Source organism: Lissotriton helveticus, chromosome 3_1, assembly GCF_964261635.1.
Source record: "Lissotriton helveticus chromosome 3_1, aLisHel1.1, whole genome shotgun sequence".
Lineage (NCBI taxonomy): Eukaryota > Metazoa > Chordata > Amphibia > Caudata > Salamandridae > Lissotriton > Lissotriton helveticus.
In genome coordinates, this window is record NC_136061.1 from 1963357983 (window position 1) to 1963377107 (window position 19125).

The 19125-nt window shown below is 45.0% G+C and overlaps 1 protein-coding gene across 1 annotated transcript in view; it reads left to right on the plus strand.

Moving 5' to 3' along the window:
- The window catches only part of IGDCC3 (immunoglobulin superfamily DCC subclass member 3), a 362029-nt gene that overhangs the window by 270185 nt on the left and 72719 nt on the right, over positions 1 to 19125 (plus strand). The window contains exons 5-6 of the mRNA XM_078683466.1: positions 9657 to 9794; positions 16731 to 16889. Of these exons, the coding sequence (XP_078539592.1) occupies positions 9657 to 9794; positions 16731 to 16889 (297 nt within the window). The remainder of the gene's footprint in view (positions 1 to 9656; positions 9795 to 16730; positions 16890 to 19125) is intronic.

Here is a 19125-nt window from a genome sequence, read left to right on the forward strand (position 1 = left end):
GCGTTTTGCTCCCATAGTTCTTTAGGATTGCACTGGCCAGAATAATTCTCTAGTTCGCGCGCTGTGGCCTTTCTTCTGGCTGAGGAGGACCCGGCTCCCCTGCCCACACCCCTCCTGCCACTGCACACATTTTAAAGCATTTTCACAGATATTGGAGACAATTCATTGTGTGCCCTTTCTTGCCAGAGGGAACCCAGCAGGCCACTGGCCCCCATAACCCAAGGATTTACGCAAACATCTTGTCCCCATTCCTCGCTTTAGAAAACCGCAGATCCGAGCAGTAATTTGCAGATTCCCGGAAGCTCTGCCCAGTCTTCCGGAAGAGGAATCCCCGGATTCCTGGAAGACCAGGCTCCTGTTCTGGGCAAGTCGAGCTTTGTTTTCGCTGCTCGCTCAGCAGGTTGGGAAGCCTGAAAGCCGTAGGCGCCAACGGCCCTTAAACAAATACACCAGGCTTTAGCTGCCCTTTCACAGGGGTATTCGGGCAGGAAGTTAACCCCAGACGATGAACATGGCGGGGTATCCAAGCACCGTCCCACTAGGGTACTAATCCAGTTGTTCCATTCGACGCCATGCCTGCTGTCAGGTCCAGAGACCCTGCAGAGCCTTTGTGGTCACCCTGAGCTTTCATTTGTCTTCAGAAAAGATGTGATAGAGGCCGGGTGATGTCATAGAGAAAGGGCGCGTTCTGTTTTCTATTTTGACGAAAGTTGAGCTCAATTTTGAATTTTCACTTGTATGTTTTCTTACTTTATTTCTCCTTGCCCATTGACTTTTGTATGATTTGTATATTAATATTTCTATTTTTTTAGTACTCTAGGAAGGATGGAGGTTTCTTTACAACAATTACATATTTTATATTTCCTGTATACGTATATGTAGTTGGATTATGCCTTTTCTTTACAGCCCTCTGTCCCATTTCACTGTCCTTTTATGCTTTCAGGTGTTTCTGGGTGCAAGGTTGATTGTCAGTTATTCCAGTTCAGGGTGGTCCAGTAGTTTATCCAATGTTGCACCTGCCCACCAAACCCATGTGAGGGCGTCCCCTGTCCCATAGTGCTCCCTGTGTGTATTGGTGGATGGGAGATGGGCTGTTGTGTCTTCATGTCTGCACCTTCCTGTTCATTTAGCTTGTATCCTCATGGAGAGCTCCATGACGCTGCTCTGCATCTTCCTATGATTGGTCTATGCAGGATGTAGGTTGTCATGGACGCTATCGCCGAAAGTGCCATGCATGGGCTGCAGATACATTCCTGCCCACGCTGGTCTGCCATTCTGACCATCTTGAAGGATACACAGGCTGGCAGGAGAATGCTTTGTCTCTGGAAAGGTCGACAAGAGTTTATTATTTGACACCTCAACCAGCTTCTGGGAAATACAAACGGAATGGACTACAGACAGACCAGGGAAGCCCAACCACTTACTTATTGGAAAGCATTGGAAACTTTGATACAGAAACTGGATCACGGTGATGATGCATGGAATCTGAAGGCCTATGCTTGCCGGATCTTGCCCTACACCAGAAGAATAGAACAGGATCTACTAATCACCATCTAGACAGGTAACCCATACCGTCCCAAGGATACAGCATCTATTATTGTCTCATTCTTTGATCAGCATAAGTGAAGGTGAGGTCTAGAGACAGGATCTTCATCGTACTCCACAGATTGGGGCCTATATGTATGTAATGCCAACACATCAGATAAATGGCTGACAGCAGTGTGGATTCACAGTGTCGGCAAGGTGAGAACTAGACTCCAACCCTAGTGGACAAAAATACCTCTCCGAGACGCAACTTCTGTCTTTTTCTACGTTCTGCGTAGGAGAACCATGTTGTGATCCTTCATAAGGAGCCCAGCGGAGAGAGAAGCATCCACTGTAGCATGTCAACTCAACAATGTGAGGATGACTTGCTTTTCTTGCACTTCTGCTACTTCTAAGGCCCTCATTAACTGTTATATAAATCCCATTTTGGTGACAAAATTATGTTTCCCTCAGAATCATGATAAAAGTCTGTTCAAAGTTTGCACAGATCCGGAGGTTTTGTCTCCCAGTGTTCTAAATGACATGTGGCGTTACTACATATTTTAAAGGTACTCAGTTTACTGACTTTGGAAAGATGGAAGCTCAGGTTGGCCTTCTTGGGATTAAGCGTGTAGTCAGAGGCAACTATTTTACTGTCTGACCCTTAATACATATTATTTGTAAAGAACGCATTCATCAAGAGGGGGTATCTTGGTAAGGAACAACATATTTGCTGTGGAACTCATTTTATCAACCCTGGTTGAAAGGCTGTGTGCACCTGCTGGGATTCAAATGTATGACCAGGAGTCTGCTGTAGCTTGGTTCCAGTGGCACAGTGAGCATGTAACCAATGTCTGGGCATACCCTTGCCCATAGAGCATTACCCACCCCTGAACCATCAAGTCATCCATACCTCCCTTTACCTATACCCCCTCCCATACACCTAAGTCACCTCGCCTCTCTTTACTTCTACCCATCCTGAATCCTCAAGTGGCACTTAATTCACTGTACCTCTACCCTCCCCCAAACACCCAAGTCACCTCACCTGCCTTTACGTCTATTCACCCATGAACCCTCAAGTCACCGTATCTCCCTTTATCTATAACCACCCCTGAACCCTTAAGTCACCCATACGTCTGCCCATCCCTAAACCCTAAAATCACTTTTTATTAAATAACATGAAAACTATTTTATTTAACAAAAAAGACTTGAGTGTTAAAATACTGTTTGGCAAAGGTACAAATACTTATCTGCGTGGTAAAGGCTGAATGGTAGAAGGTCCTGCGTGGTAGGGGCTGCATGGTATAGGACTTCAAGCAGGATACCCCGCCCCTTCCTTAGACATTCTTCTGCCTTCACCCAAGAGTCCCTAATTGTTTTGGGAGCAATGTTGGTTATTTTATGACCTTCAGTATAGCACTAGCAGAATTGTAACTTTTATGCTTAACTTTATCCAGCCAAATGAACGATGTTTAATTGAAAGTTTGATTTAGACAAAAATTTCATCTTAAAGGAATCGCCAGTTTTATGGATTGAGAGTAAATGCCCTCATTTATGCTGGATGTAAAATGTCAGTAGGCCCAACTTTACCATTGCTAGCCAATACCAAGAACCTTATTATTACAGAAAGATAAAAATATTGGCTTTAGCAGTGCTTTTTTTTAGCATAGTAAAGACCCTACAGGACGGATACGCCACAAAATTCTAGTGCTCTGGGCTGCCTGTTTTGTGAGGCTATGATGCAAGTTTTACCATGGTGGTGGTAGAAGTGAGTGGGGACTTCACGTCGCTCAAACATAAACTCCTCCCAAAAAGGGGGAAAATCCTCAATTACAAACTTTCCACAACTTCACAAATGAAACAGAGGAAACCATTGGTTCCATAAAATGTAAATTGTAAGTATCCAAAAATATGCGTTAAAACTTCATTGAATTGCCTCGGTTTGTTATAGCCTAGAAATTCATCATGAAATATTGAATTCCCTGCCGACACGTGTTTTAAGCTGACTATGCAGCCCTTCATCTGGAATTATGCGTTACTGTGACTTTAAACTTTTGGGGGGGACGGAGGGGGGAAATATTGGTAAAAAGGTTTCTTAATTTAACTTGTGTGGTGGGAAAGTTTGAGTCTAGTACAGCGGGCTGTCTTAAAGCATGAAGGGGCATTTGTGCCAAAGCATTTTTGTGGTCAGAAACAGCCCGATTCACAGAATTGGGCCGGTACCGACTGCAAAAATGCTTTTCCATATGTACAGAGCACAAATTACGATTCTGTAACACCGAATCACAATTTGTGTTTAGTGATTCATATTTGGAAGGGTTGTATTTAGGCGTCCCTTCCAAATACTGAATTGCACTACTATGTATGAATGTTTTGTGACCAAATTACGGTCTCAAAACATTAATTTTTTACTGATGCCTTAAGAGTGGTGGTAACTATTTGCAAGTGGGAAGGGGATCTCATGGGATGCCTTCACCTTTGTGAATGTTACAACAAATATTTTTTAAGAACAGGCAGTAGTCAAAGGGACCACTGCCTGTTCTTAAAAAATGAAACTCAAAGGCTTACATTAATTTTTTTTAAACACATCTCATTTTCCTTTAAGGAAAACAGGGTGCATGTAACAAAAGATGTATGGCTTTATTAAAACAATCACAGACATGGTGTCTGCTGTCCACAGGAGGACACCATCCATGTGATGGCAGCAATTCTTAATGGGTCGCAAAGTGTGACCTAGCTTATTAAAATTCAATAGGTAGGTGGATTTGCGACCCTGTTAGGAATCGCTAAATGAAACTCAAGGAGTTTCATACATTAGGAATAGCGATTTCCTAATTGTGATTTACAAAAAAAAAAATCACAATTAGGTAGTCGCTGTTCCTTAAATTTGTACATATGGCCCTAAGTGGGGACAGAACAAGGGTAAAGGAGAGAGAGGGGAGTGGGGGAGAAGGAGGAAATATGAATGATAGAAATAAAGTGTAGATAAACTCAATGTTATTTCATGCTGGTCACAGGTATAGCGTTTACACAAGCCATCGTTGCAGAGGGGCACGAGGTAGAGAAGGAGTCCTGTAACGGGAGAATAGGACCCTTCTGAATGAGGTGAAGGTCAAAGGGAGAGCCTCTGAGGACAGAGACAATGAATACTTTAGGAATGTCAAATTAGCCAGACATGTGAAGCTAGCTTTTTTTGCAAGAAGTAGGACTCGCTTCTCATCAAAATGAGAGTTATGATGAGAGTTATGATGTATACTACCCAGGATTCAATGTGACTCTATGACCCCTGTCCTGTAACCAGTAACCCCCTAAAATTACTCTGCAACCCCCTGAGCTATGTTTCAGCTAAAAAAAAAGCATTGTGGGCTATGTTGCGCATGTCCCCCGGAATGAATAGGGGTATGAAGCAGTCTGTCGGTATTTGGCACATTTCACTGACAGTTGTATTGGTATGAGCAGTGACCTTTTCGGTCCAAGTGCGGTAGTTACACAGGATGCTAAAGACAGGCCCAGCATTTAGTAGGACTGGGGAATGGATCAACAAAACTTCAAAATACAGGGACTGAGTCTTCTTATATCATTAGTGAATGTTGGTCTGGTTCGCTCACAGTACGGCATCTAAACTCCTAAACCTCCAGAGTTACAGATTGTAGTAAGGTAGGATCCTTCTGCATAGTTACCCGCACTTTTTGCCTGGTGCTAAGCTGTATTTTGACTAGTCTCACTGGGATCCTGCTAGTCAGGACCCCAGTCTATTTGCTTTCTCCCTAAATTGTTGTGTTGAGTACTTAGGTACACTCCAGATTGGATACTGGGGTACCCTTATCAGTCCCTAGTATATGGTACTAAGGTACCCAGGGCATAGGAACCCCAGAGGGCTCCCATGGATTGAAGCATGCATTATGCCACCCATGGGCGACAATGCAAAATGGATCTACAGGACTGCCATTGCAGCCTGTGTAAGTTGGTTCTTGCACCACTTACTTAAGATATAGGTTTACATTATCTAAGGGTCACTGCACTTAAAAACCTATAAGTCACCCCTATAGGAGGCCTTTACACTCCTGAAGACAGGGTGCTTAGTTCTAAGTGAGAGGGTATGCCTGCATGAGCAGAACACCCCTATAGCCTACGGAGTCCATTCTCCCGGGTTCTCTGTAAAGCAGCCATATACTATGTAGAGAGGCGCCACGTAATTACGCGCTGACCATCTTGAAAACGACTGCAACTAATCCTATCATGTTTGGTAAACGGTGGGGGAAGTATGATTCCAAGCACTGGAAGAGGCAGCCGTTAGGCTCTCAGTGTTCCCGGTACCAGTCTTCCAGATCCGAACAGCACAAAATTGTTGCTGCCGATCAGAGAGACATTCTGCCCTCCTGCTGCTGAGCCAAGCTCGAGCAGAGGAAGGTGGAACAATAGGCATCCTATCACAGGGAGGTGTGCCCACCTCCCAGACAGGATTTAGTGTATTAGGACTGGATAGGTGTGCTTGCCAGAGCCAGAAAGTCTACATGAGGGGCACACTTGATGTCCCTACACGTAGTCCAGTTCAAACCAGCTCTGGAAGCCACTGGCTTCCGCTCTGGCACAAAACTGGACAAAGGACATGGGAGTAACTTCCCCCCTGTTCCGACCCTCCCCAGGGAGGGTCCCCTGAATCTTCCCAACACTTTCCCTAGGGTGCTTAAGGGTTTACCTTGGTGTAGGTCCCTAGATTTGTCGTGGGATAAGATTCAGATCAGACACCACTGCACTTGTACCGTCTGGGCACTCTGGACTTCGCTGGACTTTGTTTGGGCCTGACTTTGTCTCCCTTCCAGTCTGCTGCATCATCTGTGCCGGTGCATCATACAGGAACCTTCCAAGGCCTGTGAAGCATCAAAGACAACCGAAGTAATCTCCCTTGGAGTGAAGGAGTCACTCCCCTGCATTTGCAGGCACCACAACTAAGTCAACCGGTCTGCAGATCCTGTGCTCCTCCGGACTCCGTGGGCTCTGAAACAGGTGGTGGTTTTCCACTGTTCCTGAGGTCTGCTCTACCCTCTCACCAATTTTGAGGCCAGTATGCCTTGTGGGGATGCAATAACTGAACCCTTGTGCACCGCTTCCAACCTGAAGTTGCAAAGGCTTGTTGACTTATTTCCAAGAAGATCTTCAGCTCCAAGTAGCCCCAGCCTCGAGCACCTCCAGTGACCAGAATCTTCAGCCACACAGCATCGTGTGCATCATGGCCTGCATCTTTTGGTGAGCTACTTGAGGTCCTCACACGACTCCCATGCCTCCAGCCTGTGGGTCCACTTGAGGGTCACACTTGCTACTTTTGGGCTCCCCTGATTGCTCAGGACTGCCCTGACTCCCCTGCCTTTGGTCAGTCCCCTGGACCTTGCTGGTCCCGACGTTGCACCTTCTTTGATTCCTGTGTGGCGTGCCTCTGCCAAGGGTTGTTGGTGCTCCCGCCGGTCACGGCCCCTCAGCACTCGACATCCTTCGTGGGACAGCTCGTACCCAGGTCCTGGTCTTCCTCAGAGTCGCCTGGTCCTCACAGCTGCAGAGTCAAGGTCATTGTCATCTCCCCATAAGCACCCGACATCGGAGGACATTCGTCTTCCAAGTCTCCTGGTCACTCCTGAGTGACATAGATTCTAGCCTCTCTGCTTTCAGGTACTCCTCTTCAAGAAGCTGTGTTTGGATTCCCACAGACACTTTCTCCTCTTCCAGCAGCAGTACTTTCCTGAAGTCCTTCACTGGGTTCGACGGCGGTTTACAACACCACTTCACAAGTATGCACCTGGCTTCCCTGGTGTAGGTAACGTGGGTACTATGGTATCTACGGGTGGGGTGGCTCTCCAGCATTCTGCCTTCCAAGGGGTTCCTCTAGGGTTCACTGGAAAGGGTTCCTAATCTTTAAAAACCCAACCGTGACTTGCACATGAAGTTGTACGGAGCATGCGGTCGTGTTCCCACACTGCACACGCTCTCCGTGGGGTCCCTATCTACTCACCTCGGGTGGTTCTTTTGGGTCCCAGCACTTCTATGTCCTCTCGACATTGTCTTGAATCGAGTCGTGGTTCTTATACCACTTTCTTAGTATATGGTTTTGTGCTATTTACTGTGTTTCTTTGCTAAAGTATTGTGTACAGTGTGTTTATCTCCGTGTAGGAGATATTGGAACATACTAGAGAGTATTATAAACAAAATGTTTTTAATAAATACTTGGTGCGGTTCTTTTTCACTGTATCTATACTATAAGATTGCATTCTGCTAAAACAAGCTGCTTTATACTCCTCTGGACTAAGCCTGAAGGCTGCTCTCCACAGCTACCAATTAGAGAGCTTTCTAAGGTTGTCTAAAACCTCTTAAATCACCATAAGGTGACTGGACTGGTGCAAGATGCCCACTTACATTAGTGGACATCATATACCAGGCCATTGTTTCACACAGATGCTGTCAGCAACCTCTAACATGACTACCCTTATTACCAAATAATTCATGGAAACAGATCTAACCCTTTTGTATGTCACTTGTGCATGCCCAAGGTCTTACAAAGAGAAGAGACAATAATACATTTTCAAATGTTCATTGAAAAGATCTAATCATTGTAATTAATTCATGAACTGCATTTATTAGACACATGAGGCTCATTTTTGTAAACATTATTAGAACGGTAAAAAATGTGAATAATTCGACCAAGTTGATTATTCCTAATACTACTGCTATCTATCACTAATACCCCTACACTAGCAAGAGCATTGTGTGAGTACCCTTCTGCCAGAGCCAGCTGAAATAATCTAACCCCATACCTTGGTGTAATGTCTCATGAAGCCGGCCTCAGTGCTTTAACAAATGCACTTTGCCTCAGTGTGCAACCCCACAAAACCTCTGCCTGAACAGCTATCTTCCTTCTTAGAATGTATGTTGACGCCTGCAGAGCTGCATCTCATTCACAGCTCTACGCAGCATCCATGATAACTCGAAGTGAAGTACCTCTCGCCTTAATTCAAAATGGACGCTATTTAAATACTAAAACACCAGCCATATCTCATTCCACCAGAGATGCAGAAAAACAGCTTTACTTAGTCTGGGTAAAGGAGTTGTCTCCTACAAGCACAAAATATAGCAAGGCCCTTGTGTTCTAGTATGTGTTCCTGAAACTAACAGTTCAGACAACACAACAACGTCTGGCTATAATAAATGAGTGGGCAACATTTTTTCGTGTTAGTGAAAAATATGCACAAACCACCATTGTGAAAAGATGCTGAGGTAAAAAGGAAAACTGAAATGGATACAAAACGTAATCCCCTTAACATCTCTACCTATCTATGTACTTAGTTCACTGCAAACGTTCTAGGATTAGTATGATGAGAGACAGGCTTGAGCATGGTATTCAGATGCTGGTCAGACTATGGGCAAAACTTGTCTGACCAACCTACCCCAAAATCTGTTCTGTGCATGAAATATCTAAGTTACTAAGAATGTACAGAACAGTAGGAACCCCCAAAAGCACCTTTCTTCTGCATTCAGATGTGATCCATAAAGCTCTAGCTCTTAAAATAATTCCCTTTGCCTTTTTTTTACAGGATACCGCTGCATTGCTCTCCATTGTGTCCTATCCACTCAATTTTCTAAAACATGCTTAGGCTTTAGGAAGGCAAACAGACAGATGTGTGAGATGTATATAACCAGCTCCAACCCATAGCAGACCACCATTTAGTCGAACTCACACATAACTACAGAGTCGAGATTGACTCATTCTTTGACTAGTCCACTTGTGAACTTGACATCCTGCATAAGCACAACATACATGTTTTATGCATGTACTAGACATGATGAAGGTAAGGAACCTCTCCTTCACCAGTTCTGGGGACTGAATAGAACTTTACTAGGGAGACCCACAGACAGGTTTCCCACCTGAAGTACCGGTAAACACTACAGACCTTTGCCTCTGGGCAGTAAGTGCGCTGCCAATACCAACAGTCTCTGCAAAGAGTGGTCGGAGAGAGAAGTTGCCATTCTCACTCATCTTGATGTAATTGAATCAATTGAAAGATGGAGGGAGCACATTGACAAATAGGAATGAATAGCACCCATGTGCACTGGCATTAGTATAACAATTTTGTTTGCTTTCACAGGCTCTCATTCCACGGGCTATAAGGACCCCATGATCCTGGTGGGACCCGAGAACCTCACACGGACTGTGCACCAGACTGCCATCCTGGAGTGTATGGCAACTGGCAACCCAAGGCCCATTGTTTCGTGGAGCCGGCTTGGTGAGTTGATAAAGCCATCTCTTGTTTCGTCACTTGCTGCCACAATTTGGTTTCCTTAGTTACTATTTTGGTATTTTCCATTTTCTGAAAATGGGCCACCTTGCCTACGGCATTTGCATTGGTGGCTGGTGACATTTTAAAGTGGTGAGGCATAGAAGCGCTAATAGGTGCGTTGTAATGTGTTTGCGTAGCGAGCAAGCCCGACTGCCATTAGAGGGTTTGGGGGGGGGGGGGGGCATTTTTTTAAAAGAGTGGGCAAATGGTGCATTTTCATGCAAATTTGGGAAAGCAAGAAGGATAATCAAGCAATTGTAAAATGTAGTTCTGACATCAATATAGAGCCTCTAAGTGGCATTAGTTGAACTGCAGACACTGTGGCAAGCTGGGGTGTTCTGGTCATGCATTACAAAGGCCCCAGGTTCTTGTAGGTACCTGTGCATTGAGGCAGGAAGGGCTGTGATACAGAGTTAAATGCCAAGCTAGAACAGCTGAATGTTAGCAGAACTGGACAAAATGGAACACTAGTTTTCAGAACAATCAAAGTGTAACAGAAGAAATACAAATATTGTAATGTACACTAGCTTTGAAAAACTCAAAGATCTTACATAAGTACAAAAATTGCACATCACAATAGCTGCGGAAAGACATAGATTGAACTGAAGAATGGGATAGTACATTAGCTTCTGAAACGCAAAAGTATGACAGATGAAGCTCAAAGATGGTAGAGGGATAGTACAATATACTAACTTTCGTATGCACAAAGGTGGGGTTGTAGAGGTACTAAGATAATATAGTATGCAATATTTTAGAAGAACATGGGTCTGGCAAGTTTGCAAATGTAGTTTGGTGCACTAGCTATCAGAAGAAGAAATGTCTGAGGGAAGAAGTACTAAGATGGTATAGTACTCTAGCTTCAGAAACTCTAGCTTCAAAAACTCAAAGGTCTGATAGAACTAAAAAGATCAAATAGTAGACTAGCTTGAGGAATGCAAACATTTAGCAAATACAAAAATGGTATAGTATGCTATCTTCAGAAAGACATGGGTTCACCCGAAGAGGTACAATGATGGTATAGTGGCAGTGTAGTAGCTTTCGGAATACAAAGATGGTTTATTACTGTAGCTTAAAAAAACTGAAAGGTCTGACAGAAGAACAAAGACAGTATGGTGTAGTGGCTTTGGAAAGGCAAAGTGATGACAGACGAAGTACACAAATAGTACAGTACTCCAGGTTTGGAAAAACAAAGATCAAAGAGTAGAAGTACAAAAATGATATAGTACACTAGTTATCGCAATCACAAAGGCAGGACAGCAGAAGTACAATGACAGTACAGTGCATTACTATTGAGAGTACAAAGGTGCAACATAAGGATCTGAAGAAACATTCTCTACTCTATCAGCATTTTACTTTTCAGTTGGACCAGTTGGAGGTGTCACAACCTCCTATACATAGCACCCCTATTACTATTGAGATGCCAAAAAGAATCTCTTTGAAACTTTCCCAAATTAGTCTTACCTGCCATTAAGGATAGAGGCAGGAGGCATCAAAAGAAGAGGCCACAGAGCAAATTGTTGGCCATAGTGGTTCACCGGAGGTGGACGGTGCAGGTCTTTCTCTGAAAGTGGATGGTGCACGATGGGCGTAACGCTCCTGTTCAGAGACAGTGAAGGGGTGCTGGTACCAGAGACCAGGAAAGGAAGCAGAGACTTGGTTGACATTCAGACATTTGTTTTACTGGCCAGGACTACTTTCATTGCATGGCACGTAAAAAAATTATAATTAAAAAAATAAACTCAGAAAGTCAGCAAAAGTCATATTTTTCCTCATACAAAATATAAGCCTAAAGCAACAGATACAAATCACTTCGAATGTGTTTTAAAGATGGCTACCTGGCTTCTGAATAATTTTAAAAACACAGAGAGAATATGAATAATAAAAAAATAATACAGAGACTTTTAAAACGATTCTACTAACAACTGATCCTGCCCCTTTCAGAATCTCAGATCATAAACAAAGCGCCAGTATTTTTTATCTGAAGAAGGTGGTAATCTTAGCTGGGACCAGAGAATAGTAGGCAGGTTACAGCGGAACTAGGTGGAATGGGGGAGGGTGGAGTGTTCTGAATAAACTAGAACCCAGTGGGCTAGAACTAAGGACCGGTATTGGTCTAGGCTGGTGCTGGGCCCACAGAGTAGGAGGAGTGATAGCAATAACAAAGGGGATGAGGTTGGAGGGAGTGAGTATGAATGGGGAGATGCTGATAATGGTGTTTTACTCAATGTCATGCATCAATAGATCACCCTCTCCAGTTTTTTCTTTGTAATCTGATATTTGTAGTTTTGTTGATCCCACCATAAAATAAAGATTACAATTCCCAGAATGCAGAAAATTAACCTGGACCGCCAGAGCTACTCACCTATTTAGCTGGGACACTCGTGAATGGTGAGGTCGGAGTCTGGAACGAGTTACAAAACAGGACTCAGTCACGTGCCACAAACAGGCAACGGAAATTCATATTTTATGACGGATAAATAAGGCTCAGGATGCAAATTTCAATTTTCCTTTCGACTATAAAAAGAAACGCTCAACTGTGCGAGATTTCAAAAGTAATTTACAGCTCTATCGATGCCTGACTAACTCCCGACGGCCTTGGGGGAATAGTGTATTTCCATGGTGTGTCGCATAGCCCTACCTCTGCAACAGCAAAACAAAATAGACGTGTGCTGGTTCACAAGAGTTGTGTTGCTGTGATCAGATACACAGGGGTCAACAGATACCAATCCTTCCCTTTGGGAGATTGTGCTCAAATGGGAACCACAATATTCAACAAGACACCAGACACTTACTGACCTCACTGCACCGGTGTCCAGACGCAGCACCTGCCTGCACTCCTCCCCTTCTACAATCTACTGAAGCCCCGCCCCCTCGCCGACCAGGTGTATGCATTGCCCACTCTGGGGTCTCCTGCGTGAACCGAGCAATAGAAAACTATCAGTGGACAGCATAGGTTCACACCCCGATCAAGATATCTGTTGCATTTTTTTTAAATGTAATGACCTCACAAGCTGTGCAGAGGCATAAGAGTATAACAAGAAAAGTATTGGTTCTGGCTGCAACTTGAACACCTTTCACCACATTATTTCAGACACAGAAGCATTTCAGGTAAGATTTTAAGAAGTGGTCACTTCAAGGTTAGCTTACAATACACATCAGTGAAACAACATGTGCCTAGCCTAATCAGTGACATGGAACCGCTCGATAAACATGGAACCTTTTCATTCATTCTTTTAATCTCACATTTGCTCTCTCTGCTATCTTACTTATACTACACCCGCCTCACTGTCGTTCCCCCTCGCGGGCTCGACTCAACCCCCGCTCGCTCCCTATCCTCGTTGCTTCAGTTCCTTGGTACATGCCCTGAGCGCTTGTCGGTGGACTTTGCCCCTACACTATCCTGCCTCCGCCCTCCCGCCCGCTGTAGCTCTGAGTGATTACTTGTGACGTGCTTCTACAGCACTTAGAGGATTTTAGGCTGCATAAATCAGAGCTCTGGGCAGTGGTGTGGAGAAGGGCCTGACACGTGTGTACAGGAACTCTGAGTAAAACTGCACCCTGCTCTGCCCCAAGCCTATTGTTGGATCATTCACGCCGAATCTTCCACAATCACCCAAGGGTGGTGCTATTAATGCATTTAATTCCATAATTAGGGCAGCAAGGCGTTGGGGGGAGAGGAGGAGGGGGGGCTGCTACTGATTGAAAAGCCAGGTCTTGAGAAGTCTTCTGAAGGCCAGCAGGTCCTGGGTCTGTCGTAAGCTGGTAGGGAGAGTTCCAGGTCTTGGCGGCGAGGTAGGAGAAGGATCTGCCGCCGGCGGTGGTTTTCCGGATGCGTGGAACTGTGGCGAGGGTGAGGTTAGCAGAGAGGAGGCTGCGGGTGGGGTTGTAGAAGCTGAGTCGGTCGTTGAGGTATGCTGGTCCGGTGTTGTGTAGGACTTTGTGTGCATGGATGAGGAGTTTGAAGGTGATCCTGTTGTTGACGGGGAGCCATCACCATTCTTTAGCTCACTCCACCACCCCAGTTCAGACATGGCCATATGCAAATCAGTCTGACCCTGTTCCTCATGGGAACAGTCCAGCCAGAACTGCCAAGCCATATCTTCCCTCTCATTGATAGGAAATAAAATGTGTGGAGATCATTGTACATGGTGTGTTACAGTAGACAATACGTGTTAGAAAGTTTAGAAGTTGCATATCACGCAGTAAGAGAAACATATCGTCCATATTGGTAGATAGTATGTTAAGAGTGCATGGTCGTGAGTTAGGATTTAAAACATAATGCTGTGCTTGTGGTTTTCTGCTGTAACAAAAGGATCTCTGTGTCAAAACCAGTGGCCCACTGACCCATCTACACAGAAGAAAAATCTGTGACCTGCATCTTACACAATTTGCTTTATAGGAGACACATTAACTCTCTATGCTACTTTGAGTCTAAAGTATGACAGTGAAACACAGATCTTTCCAGCAAATGCATTATCCACTGTAGTTCTTTTATCACTATTATTATCATCTGAGATTTGCTAGGCACACAAAGATTCCTGCAGAAGGCGCCTTAACCCCATAAGATATTACAAAATGTAGCCCTTGTTGACCAATTAAGCCAGAACAGATTTACGGTCACCTTCGTCCTGGTTGTCAGTTTCTGTGCGGTAAAACTTTCAAGAAAATAAATGTATAAGTTGACTGTCAGACTCTATTTTCCATGACTCCGCCCCTCGTGACTACACCCCTTTCCATTATCACCCCTGGACCGCCAATTCATGGGTTTCCGGATTACTTTTTTCCCTTTACAGCACTGCTGCACTGGGTGTAAGGGTTTAATTAGTTCAAAGTAGAGCTTGGAGAGTTACGATGCCCGCCTCCCTGTGCCAAATGTGGTGATCCTCAGCAAATTGATAAAACCCATTGTTCTTCAGGTCTTTTATCTGCCCAAATCTTGGACGCGCCCTGATTTTTGGCATGCAGCACAAGATACTATTGTCCGCCGTTGACGGTTCCATGGCATGACATGTTAGTAGTAAACAAACCTCCTACAGGGTCAGACTGGACGGAAAATAGACCCGGGCACCAAAGTAAACGTGGCTCCCATTAGTGAATTATTAGGTGAAAAGTGGCTTTTATTTGCAAACTGGTGCAGTTTTGAACTTGTAAAGATACGCTGTATAAGTGTTTTGCAACGTATGGAAGACTGCATGGATTTGAGCTTGCTGCAGGCAATGTTTGTTTTAATTTCAGGGAAATCCTTAGTAAAAAACAAACGGCCAGGCAGACCTTAAAACAAGTCCACAAACAGCCAGAAGAACGGCCCAACATACTAACCTGTTCGACCAGCCCTTCGGGCGCTGCCTGAGTGAGTGCCCTGTAGGCCAGCTCGACCCCGAACCCTTACAGTAATAAAGAGTGTTTTCCTCACAGCCTTGTTCCTGGGCCGCTGAAGGAGAATTACTTCAGTATTCAGTGATGGAGTGGGGGTGCGTATGTAAGGGCTTGTGGTGGGGGTGCACGCCGGCACAAAAGCGGAGCAGGTCCGGCCATTATCTGATGCTGTTCTACAGAAGTTGTCAGGGGTCACCCAGCAGGAAGGGAATCGGTAGAGATCCGGCTATTCAGGCGATAAACTGTGCCACAATTGCAGCGGGCAATTAATGGGCAACTTATTGGAGACAGAAGCCAGTGGCGGGGGGAGCCCCCCCTCCAGTACCTCGACAGGGGCCCCTTTCTCCAAGGCCTTCGAGGAGAATGGAATGAGTTTCACCACTTCACCCCTCAATGGGCGAGGGATGCCGTAGGAGAGCGGGTATGGTAATTGGGGGCTGCCCGGAGCCCACGCGACCCTGCCCCGTCCTTCTGGAAGCGGCCTCCGCGGCCCGCCCGGGGCGCGGCCTTTGTCCAGGCGGGGGCCCCATTAGCTGCCGTTGCAAGTCGCTACATCTTGTCGCGAGAAGTAATGAGGGGCGCCGCAACTGTTGCATATTCAGTTTGTATGAAGCGCTTTCAGGGGCTCCCCGGTCGAGCCCTGTGCGCAGGTTTCAGCTCCAGCGCACCCCAAAGAGGTTTCAGTTCATTGCGGTGATTAAGACAGAGAAAATAAGCCTGACGAGGGTGAGCTGCCCCTACATCCGCCGCCTGGGAAAGTAGTTCCCATTGGCGCAGCAGGTGCTGTGGCACCGAGTCCCAGAGACACAAGTGGGGCGCACTGAACCCGGATCATTGCTGAATTTTATATTTAAAACAGCCTGGGGGCCCGCTTCGTTCCTTACACTAATTGCTGGGCACTCAAAGATCTCTGCCACAGGTGCTCTTTATTATAAAAAGCGGCCTCTTTTTGACCAAATTAATCAGGCACAACAGACCTAGTGTCTCATTTCTTCCTGTTGCAAATTTCTTTGTGGCAGGGTTTAAAAAAAACCCATAAATGTGTTCAGTTGAAAGCAGACTCTGCCCCACGTGACTCCCCACCCTTTTCACTGTCACAGCCCCAGCTTTCCAGAGAAAATGCTTTCTAATTCCAGCAGTGGTTAGTCCCCATGTCCTTGCTCCTTTCAAGGTGGGTCATTCTCAAGGTCGGACTGGCTTATTGGGCCAACTGGCAGTGCAAGAAGGGCTGACCTTACTGGTGAGCGTGTGGGTCCATTTTTAATGTTGACTAAATGACTAGCTACTCTCCCGCCCGGCCTCAGGACCACTGGCATCACATGCGTTGGGTTTAGAAGTGATGTACCCACTGCCCAGGCCCCTCATCATCCACAACCTCCACTGGAGAGCTTAGTTTAGTAGTAGGGAGTGACGCGCCAGGTCCTTGCCCATTCTTTGTCTCTGGGCAGTGTTCACCCTTTCCAAATGTTTATTAACACTTTCTGTGCATTCCTCTTTCTTCCGCAGATGGCCGCCCCATCGGCGTCGAGGGCATCCAGGTGCTTGGAACGGGCAACCTCATGATCTCCGACCTCACCGTGCAGCATTCTGGGATCTACGTGTGTGCGGCCAACAAACCCGGCACCAGGGTGCGCAGGACGGCCCAGGGCAGGCTGGTGGTCCAAGGTAAGCTGTTCTGCGTCTCATTGGCCTGCCCCTAGTGCTCTGGCCAGTGTGAACACCAGAGGAGGCTGCACCTAGGAGTTTGCAGTTTAATCAACTAGTGTGGGCTCTGTTCTTTTATCAGGACTGTGCATGCGTGCATGTGTTTGCATGTGAGTGCTATGTGGATGCCTAACAAGCCTTACTTGAATATACCTTATGGTTACTGTGCACAATCTAAACACCAAAGAAATGCACCAGGTATGGCGAACAATGGAACTGAAAATTCACATGCACTGCTCATGTCATCACACATAATGTCCCAGATAACCTTTGCGATGACATCACTAGTGACATCTGCTATTGGATTATTCAACATCAGCCAATTTTTTTAAAGATCACAGAAAAACCTATAAAAAAACCAGTTAAACTCTGGGATTTCCTACCTAAAAAGGGCAGTTCGGAACTTGGTACAGGAACAAAACAAAAAGGCCAGAAACATGCCCCATCATGGTTCTCTGTGACTGTAGTTCAGTTTATCACCAACATTCTCCCTATTAGCAAGTACATTTCTGCAGTCATTACAGAAGAAGCCATTTCACTTCAATCTCTGCTGGGTGTGTTTTAGGGTGTGTTGACATGGGTTATCCAGTGCCCCCTACAGCCCTTGATGTGATGGCTGCAGCTTCTCTTGGGATTCCTCCTATTAATCTACAAACTCCCTATCCCCCCCTCGCGTGGGACCTGTATGTGGTGGGCCACCACTGTTCCAAAAAAAATGCTGCTGATAGCTTTTGCCCAGGGAGACCTGCGTCCGGCACACCTTAGACTTAGAGGCTACAAAGTGGGTTTTTAGGTTCTTGGATCTTTGTGGCAGAACAAAGCATTGTTAGACCCAGCATATTGCTCTGATGCACACATTGTAGAGTTGTGATCCTCAGATATCATGCTGGTTCTCCCAATGCCTGCGCTTGTGAAAACTTTCATGTTGTGCATGATGTTAGTGGCTTGCTACTCGAAAGAGAACATGTGGGACAAACTACATATTACAACAGAGGGTTTGGGCCAAAGCGCCACAGCAAGAGAGGAGCAGTCTCATGATTTGGGGTGTAAGCATGCAACTACTGGCACGTCAAAATATGATACCACTCTTTCAAATTGAAATAAAACGTTATTTTGACAACATTTGTATTTCAGTTTAATACAGAAGATCATATCCGTTGATTAGGAAATAATTATTTAAAATAATAGTGTCTGAACAGAAACCTTTAAACATTCAAGAATACTTGGGTGCTCGGATGACATTGCCAAAAGTTATAATTTTGTCATGTTCTCTGTGTGTACGGCCAATGTTGTTACATGTGAAGAAATATTAGTGCCTATTAGACCATACAAGAGTGACGTTTTGTATAGTGTATATCCTGAGCTGAATTATATCATGTGCTCTCAGACTGGTCACGTAAGGAAAAGAAGGCGCTATGAGAAAAAAACTTGTGTAAAATCACACAAATTGGTGCAAGAGACTCAACATAAGGGGTTATTGGCTGACCAATTGTTACGTACCACTTAACGATTGTTTATAGTGTCTGGTCTCAGCTTCTTTTTTCCTGTTTCTCGTGTCTACATATTATACATAATCAGATATAAAAAGTATTTAAATGGCAAATAATGTTTATGATGTATTTTGATGTTATAATCTTTTGGTAATACTGTTCGTTTCAGCTATTTCTTCAAATTATATCACTTTAATCTTTGTCCATAGAGAAGGAAGGTGCACTCCAAAAAAAGTCAGTTGAGCAGAAAGTATTTTTGAAAATTCTTCTCTTTATTCGTATTCATTCTTTTCATAAACGCAGCACAGCCAATGCGTTTCGTTCCCCTAGTGCCACGGGAACTTTGTCAGGGCATATACACAAGGCACTTAAGTGCTAGTAACGTGTGACAGGAATATAAGTGTCCTCAATAAATCGCGTAGCCGGGGTTCAGTCGTCCCGGGCATTCACGTTCTCGCAAACAGTCATGGGAATCAGCACAAGTGAAATTCCTGGCGACAGTATCCTTATATAAAAATCAAGTAATATAATCCTCGTGATAAGGGGGTCCTCCTCTTTATCTGGCACTGTATTCAGATAAGGATAGCGAAGTTCATGAGTAGAGTGCCCCGAGTGTCAGTGTCCAATGTCTTTAAATTCAAGCGCGATTCCCGAGTGGCTCAATATTCAGTAAAAGCGCCTTTCCCATTATTCAGCATCATAGATCC